General features: G+C 41.1%; 1 protein-coding gene across 1 annotated transcript; it reads left to right on the forward strand.

Moving 5' to 3' along the window:
• Positions 1–4,473: 4,473 nt before the first annotated feature.
• mkrn4 (makorin, ring finger protein, 4) lies at positions 4,474–7,125 on the forward strand. The gene is made up of 7 exons (XM_010793178.1): positions 4,474–4,596; positions 4,703–4,941; positions 5,017–5,105; positions 5,203–5,459; positions 5,551–5,658; positions 6,037–6,136; positions 6,220–7,125. Exons 1-7 carry the CDS (start codon positions 4,532–4,534, stop codon positions 6,361–6,363), a joined length of 1,002 nt encoding a protein of 333 aa, XP_010791480.1. The 5' UTR covers positions 4,474–4,531; the 3' UTR covers positions 6,364–7,125.
• Positions 7,126–7,939: the final 814 nt, after the last annotated feature.

Here is a 7,939-nt window from a genome sequence, read left to right on the forward strand (position 1 = left end):
TCCTGTTTCATGTTTTGTTTAATTATGTTTTGTCTTGTCTCCCACTTCCTGTCTTATTTTGTTACTCACCTTTTGTGTTTCCTTCCAGGTCCCTTCACTCACTATCCTCGGGTGTTTCTCAATGTCGAGTACGCTTGCTTGGTAGCACATGTCTTCCGAGCGTCTTGCTTCAGAAGCGAGAAGAGTGGAACAGGCGAGCAGGTGTGCAGGTGTGCGTCATATGAGAGGCCCCGCCTTACATTTTCCGCGACAGATTTGGGGAAATTGGTCCGTGTGCAAAGCATTGTGGGAATTTTAAGACCGCGGAGTCTACACATGTGCAGCCTCGAAATTTCTCCAAACGAAGTACGCCGGGCTCGGTAGAATTCCAAGTATGCTGGACATTGGAACAGTCCTTCGGCGGCACTCGATGACGTAGCATGCTTGAAATAGTGGCTCTGGAGCAGCTTTACTCGACATTGAGAAACACCCCCTGTGTCTCCCGCTCTCATCAGCGTCAGCCCCGCCCCTGAGTGTTTCCACCTGTTTCCATTACCTTTTGTCTAAATTCCCCAGCCTTCCTTTGTCTCGTGTCCGTTCGTCTTGTCCTGTCTCCGTGCCAGTAGTCTGCTTACCAGCGATTACATTTCTTGTCTCAAGTCTGATTTACTTTGTACGTTTTGTTCCTCACTTAGTGAGCGATTTTCTTTCGTGCCTTTTTGAGCCTTTTTTCACCCCGTTTCAGAGTGTTGATCTTGTTTTGTTCTCCTATGTTTGAAAATGAAGTATTTACTCACCTCTGTCTCCCGGGTGGTGCATTGGAGTCCTTTACCTTGTGTATCCAAGTTGGTGACACATGCATCTTTCACCTTTCATTACAAAGGGAAACTGTATTTGATGGATGCAGGATTTATGAAGGTCAGAGAGCACTGGAGTCTTCTTTTGGTGCGTGGGGTCTTGTCTTTTCTGTGAGTTTCAGTAGTTTTCCACAAAGAGCTGTTGAATCAGGAAGAAGAGGAGGAAGAAGAGTGGGAGGATGGTTTCTCACAGCGGTTGCAGCAGGACAGATGATGGGATATTTTGAGGAAAATGAAGCGATGGTATGTGAAGTGAAGTCGATGCCAGGGGTTTAAAGCCGCTGTTGTTCGAGTGGCAACTGTTCTGAGACCCTCGGTGACATCAGGGTGGTCGAAAGATTTAGCCTCAAACTCTGGCAGACATGATATCCTCTGCTGCTGTTCGTCAAGCAGTGACATCATCTCAGGAAAGCTCTTAAACCAAAGACATGCCCACACACACGCAGAAACACAGGCATCCAGCGTCCCTACAGGAATATCATCTTTACATGCATGTCGATGGTATGTGAGTTCTCCGGTGTCACAGGGCTTCTTCTTCGATGACGTAAAGTGAGACGGAAATAAATGATTGACTTGCTTTGCAGGAACAACCTCATAAAGAGGGATTTAGGGGGTATTAACGTCGCAAAGACAACCGGATCTCTGTATATCTTTCATGAAACTGTAGCGATAGCAGCCTGGCTAACAGTTACTGTACACAAAGCAAAAGGATTCATCATTAGGATCCCAAATTAAAATACAACCCAAATCTCTGTGCTTTTATGAAGGCAGAGCAAAAATAAATTTGTTTGCTGTGTTTTCCCCAAAGCCCCATGTAGTCCAAAACATTTCCCATTGGAACAAAAGCATGTTAGCCCAAAAAACTGTCTATTGCACCAGAAAATACACACTTTTTGCATCGAACAGAAGCATATCTACTAAATATTATGCAGATTTGGATTCATAGGCCATTAAAAATAATAGCATGGCCTTCAAAGTAAGGATGTTTTGATACTGGTCATGTTTTGCCTCTATTGTTAACGGGCCTCTTAAACCGTTCAGAGTTTCCACAGATAATGTTATTTTCCAGTTGTTCTGCTAACTTGGATTATTGTAGGATAGTTTCCTCTTAGTGAAATGCTTTCTAGTAAGCAGTGATGCATCCCAGGGCTTTTATTGTGAAAGGTAATGTGCATTTGTGGACATTGTGGGAACAATAAAGAGTTCAATTAGTCTAGGAAGCAACAGTGTTAATTATTTATAACCTTCAGAAGTATGGGCACAGCTCAAAAGCTATCCTCTTCCTTTGTGTGTCTCAAGCCCCCGTTATCGTGGATTAAATTGCATTTCAAGTGATAATGTAAAGGAACAAGTCATCTATTGTGTAAACTGTGTGTTCAGAAAGTAATCTGACTGAGTGAACGAGAGCTTTCTGTCCTCTTACGAGCATTTTCAATCCACCATTAGTTCTGAAGAGCATTTCAGATGCGCTTTTCAAAGTAAGAGCGGCACGCTGGGAGGGCTTTTCACTGGACTTAATGAAAAAGAATCAATATTTGGCATTGATTGGGGATTTTCTGAGCGCACGGTGTGCCTCGACGGGCCGTTCTCGTTGCATACATTTTGTATTTTAAGTTGAGTGCGAGGCTGAGCAGTGAGTGGGATCAACACGGGAAATAAAAGGCTGCTAATGCTCATCGTTAGTATAGCTGCTAATGGGCCGGTTGCTAAGAGCTGCTTTTACTGCAGCTTTCTCTCACACACACACACACACACACACACACACACACACACACACACACACTCACCGCTCATACCGTATATTCAACTCTTCCTCACCTTTCTTTATTGTGCAATGAAGTCACATTTAAAGAGATCCAAATATCCTGCAACGATATTACGTCGACTTAATTTTTTGCGTTGCTATTCCTCATAATAAAGTGTGAATGTATTCAACCTTGTTAGCCGGGGGGCAGAGGTGTGCACCCCTTATATTCTACATTATTCACTCTGTGTGTGTGTGTGTGTGTGTGTGTGTGTGTGTGTGTGTGTGTGTGTGTGTGTGTGTGTGTGTGTGTGTGTGTGTGTGTGTGTCCAAAGCCTATGGTAATTAGGCAGAGCCCATGGCACTGCCAGCTACAATGGCAGACCAGTGAAATGTCGAGAGATAAGCTTAACATACCAGCACATACACAAAAGGATTATTGTAATGATTTCACACACAGCAGACAGGCAAACATACATGCACCCGACACAGGAACATGCTAATGTAGGAGGGTGAAATACGCAAATGCATTATATTTTTGGTACTTTCGTTAAGCGCATTGGACTTCTTATATTTTAGTTATTATTTCCTCTCCTGCAGTTGTGTAAAAGCTCTTCCTGTCAATTCCTTTCTCCCACTTTTCTTGATTTGTTCCTTACTTCTAGGTCATTTATTCAGAGAAAGTTTGTTGTATTTTGCATATTATGTAGTTCCCTCATAACAACTTTGGAGAGTAATAACTTTTCCATTTGTTAAGGTAAGATGGTTTGTCGGTGTCTGCATTATATTGAGCTGCTCAACAGATGGCCAATAAATATAAAGGAAAGCCATGAGACTAAATTACTCCTACTCACAAACACAGAGTAACCCACATCTGCACACACACAGAATTACACCTACACACAGAACTATACAAGTTGGCAAGGCCGACACACACAGAGAAAATGATAACAACCTACTACAAAATGAGAATCAACAGACACAATCACACATTGAGAATACACCTACACACACATACAGAATACACACACACAATCATGTTTCCTCGTATAATTAAAGCCAAAACCGTTTTCAGCAGGGGCGTAAATGTATTGGCCCCATACTCACACATTATATCAAGTATTGTGTGTGTGTGTGTGTGTGTGTGTGTGTGTGTGTGTGTGTGTGTNTACAATGGTGCCGACAATATTATCGTTTATCGCAATAATTTCCAGGAACATTTATCATCCAACAAAATTATTTATCGTGACAGGCCTAGCGTCGGCGACTTCTCAGGTGACTGGCCGGTGTATCTGGGCCTTAAGGTCTACCATGCAGGGCCTCTTATGACCACTCCAGTGTTGACGTCCATGTATTTATCTTCAAAGGTTCGGGTTACTTGTTTCTTTCCTCAACTTAAAGTTAACCCAAGCTGCTTCAACACACCGTGCTCATATGAAATGATGTTTCATTCGTCTAGGTTACATGCACCTTTTTTTATAGAATCCTAAAATAACCGTTCAGCTTCTCCTAAAGTTGTGTTATTATAAATCAGAGACTATTTAGTGGAAGAAACATGCAACATTTGTTCTGATTGGCGAAATCTGGTAGGGAGACAACCTATTGACAACACCTGATTTTATTTTGAATTCAGATATTTTCATTTGCAAAGAGTACATATACACGTCAGTTGCGGGCACATATTTGACTCTACTGCTATGGGACTTGAAAACAGAAGTCCTATCTTTTAACCTGCACTAAAATAAAGATACAATTTAGGTGTTATTACTTCACACTTTGAATACCCAAATCATTCTGCTTATACACTGAATTAACCTAGCCTCAGCTATTTAAAAAGGTGCTGCTTTTGATGCTATATGCTTGAAATTCACTCTACCTTTATTTTTATTACAGGCGTTTCTTGAATGGCACATGTAGATTTGGTTCCAGGTGTATATATCGACATGACTGTATGCCGCCAGTTCAAATATGTAGGTACTTTCAGAAAGGTATATGCTGGTATGGTGAACGCTGTAGGTAAGCTTTCATAATTTTTCCCCAACTCTATTTTATGGAACTAAATGAAAAGGAGGATGTCATGCACCCGGATTACTGCAGCTCATCCAATATTTTCCATCGCTAGGTACGTCCATGTCCTTCACCCCGAAGTTGATGCAGCTGTTGCACCTAGAAGAGGATCCATGCCTACCGTTTCCTCCTCCAGTGGGTCTTACGCTCCACCTGACAGAAGAGGGTCAGAGCCAGCTCTTTTGCAGGCTGCGGTGACGTCCAGTAGCCGATCACAGTTGCTGGTTCATAGGTCATATCCTCAACAGAACAACGAGCGTGTGGCTGCAGATATTGCCGAGGAACAATCACAAGGTAATGGCTGTTTTCATGGGTGACTGACTTGGTCAGCGTTTCTCCATACTTTTATTTTTTTATTTGTTTTTACAGATGCTCGCACTCCTCTCTCTGCATCTTGGGAATCGGTCCAGAGTTCAGAAGATGCTCAAGCATGTGCATGTAACGAGAGAAATGAGCAGGTTTGCTTAACTTGAGTATGATCTTTCCAAGGTGCATCCTGGCGACCGAAGAAGTTAAACCCAGAAGGCTTGAACTTGCTATTCTTTTTGCATTCAGGAGATTTCTTCTAATGAAGCAGCAGTCAATGGTGCAGCTGCTGCAGCAGCCTCTAATTCCCTGAAGATTATTGAGGCAATAGAAGCCTCCCTCCAGAGCAAAAGCGTGACCTGTGGCATCTGCATGGACAAGGTGTATGAAAAGCCAGATCCAAGAACCCATGTTTTTGGAATCTTGCCAAACTGTGATCACCCCTTCTGTTTACAATGCATTATGACCTGGAGGAAAACAAAAGACCTCGGCCCAGATGTGGTTAAGTAGGTGTTGGTAATATTTGGAATAGTTTATTGCATCTCATTACACGTGAAGGATTTCACTTGACAACTGTGTTTAATGATTATTCCCCAGGAGCTGCCCACAGTGCCGAGTGAGGTCTGCCTTCTATGTGCCTCACAGACACTGGGTTGAAGGACGAGCAAAGGAAGGTGTCATTGCTGCCTTCAAAGAGAAATTCAGGTATGCAATGAGATTGTTTTAACACCCCTATCAAGTGCTTACTAACTAGAAGTGACTTTCAAATGTCCCAACTAATACATAATTGGGACCACTATCCATAATGGTAATGACGAAGATCATCCTTGAAGTGTAAAGCAATTTGATTAATCCCAACATGTTTTATTGCTGGGATTTTGTATCTATTGTTAAGCCAGAACTCTGACCATTATGAACTCTGAACGTTCACATATTTTATACAAAATAGGAATGCAATTCTTTAACTTCTAAACTTGTTATATTTCATATTTGCATTTTTCATGCAGGCTACTATTGAAAGTTTATTGCAAAATTGCTTGAAATGTTGCCCCCCCTCCCATATGTATTGTCCTATAATTGTAGTAAAAAAAGATGCAGTTACTACTCCCGATATGGATGCTGCCCCTTCAAAACGGAGTGCCTTTATCGGCACGACAAACATGCCCTTCACGGATCGTTTCCGGTAAATATATTCAGTTTTATGCTCTCAAATTGTAAGCACCATATGTCTATTTTCCCCTTAATATTTCCCCTCTTGCTCAACAGTATTATGCGGAAGAAGAAGACGACTACGACAGCGTAGATCTGCTTAACCTTTTCATAGCCATGACTCTTCTCGGTGATGATGAGGACGACGATGAGGACGACGTTGGCATTCCTTTCTACCTATCTGAGGAGTATAGTTTCTGAGCTGTTTCTCATTTTTGTCAGTGCCTGAAACCACTGACTGGGTCATAATTCAAAAACTGTCCCAAGAAGAACCCAGGGCTGTGTTTTGACTGTTCTGTTCGTATGGAAACCCCCTCTTGATTAGCTCTGAACAAGATCTGTGATGTCAACCATGCTCCATGGATGGCCCAGTTTGTTGGGGGTCACGCTACAGCAAGGAATTTGACTGACTAGCACTCCTTCAACCAGAGAGGAACTTGTCTTTAAAATCACCTGCTGAAGTCCCTGTTTGCAAATGAGGACATGTACACTTGTCTCTCTACGCCACATGGTTGTTGCCACTGCTCTAGATGTAATCATCCCTTATCAGACTCATCTTTAATCTGTCTAATTACCCTGTGGTTAATCTGTGGCATTCTAGTTTGGATTTATTTCACACCTGTGGCCAAGTGCTTAAAACATGTAGCATAATTGTTTAACTTACCCTTAACCTCTGAACATTGGGAGTATTCAATCCTGACTTCTCTTCTAGAATTGTGCATTTTTTTGGTATTTTAAAGTGTTGTGTGGATTGTTTTAATTCTCTATAGATAAAAGTGTTCTACCCCTTCTTGCTAATGTCCACTGCTGATGCCTGAAGAGATTTTCATAAGAACCCTTTTCCTAGTTTTGGAAAGAATATAAAGATGTTAAGATTTTATTACTTTTTTTAACAAGTTGTACTTGTACACAAAAAAATAAACATTGCTTCACACTTTGTCTCAATAAAAATGGTGTTGTGCTCTTTCATTTACATTCTCGCAGTTATAAATTTGTCTAATCAAACCATTTGTGCTAGCAATTGAACGTTTAAGTTTCAAAATGTTTTCTGGCTTTGACCAAGCACAAATTTGAAGAAATTTTCAAACTCTGATAAGTGAGGTATTCTTAGTTCTAATATTTACTCATGGAGTCCATTTGACAACTGTTAAAGCAAAATTGTATAATATAACAACGTAACTGTAGGCTCTCAGAAACCTCAATGATCAAAACCAAATATTGGGTATCAATAAACACCATAACAAGATATGTGAATTTTCTCTAATGGCTAGACTCCAGTTTTACGGTTATGGCTAGAAAGGATCAGTCTAGTGTAAATATGACGTCTCGTTGTAACTCGTTGTAATCGGAGCGGCTCGGAAACACATCTACAGCAGTAACATGATGCAACATGAACATACACATTAATGCAGCAGCAATATTAATAGAGAAACATCAGACATAATAGTTAGACCCTCCAGAAAAACGCGGGCAAAAATCCTTGATTATGCGGGCTAAATTCCTTGATTATGCGGGCTAAAATCCTTGATTATGCGATTAAACATGCGGGGTTTTATGTGATTTTATGCGGTGAAACTGCGGGAAGTTGCGAAATATGCGGGAAAAAATTATCGATTTTTTTTTAAAATATTGGGCTGTCTTATTTATTCTCTCTCACACAACCTGCCACTAACGTTAAACCCCTTTACTATTCAGTTAAACACATTCAATGTTTATTTATTGTAAAAGCAATTGGGCTATTTTAATCTCACGCACACACACACACACACACACACAC

The sequence above is a fragment of the Notothenia coriiceps genome, unplaced genomic scaffold (assembly GCF_000735185.1).
Source record: "Notothenia coriiceps isolate Sejong01 unplaced genomic scaffold, NC01 NC01_scaffold00037244, whole genome shotgun sequence".
NCBI lineage: Eukaryota > Metazoa > Chordata > Actinopteri > Perciformes > Nototheniidae > Notothenia > Notothenia coriiceps.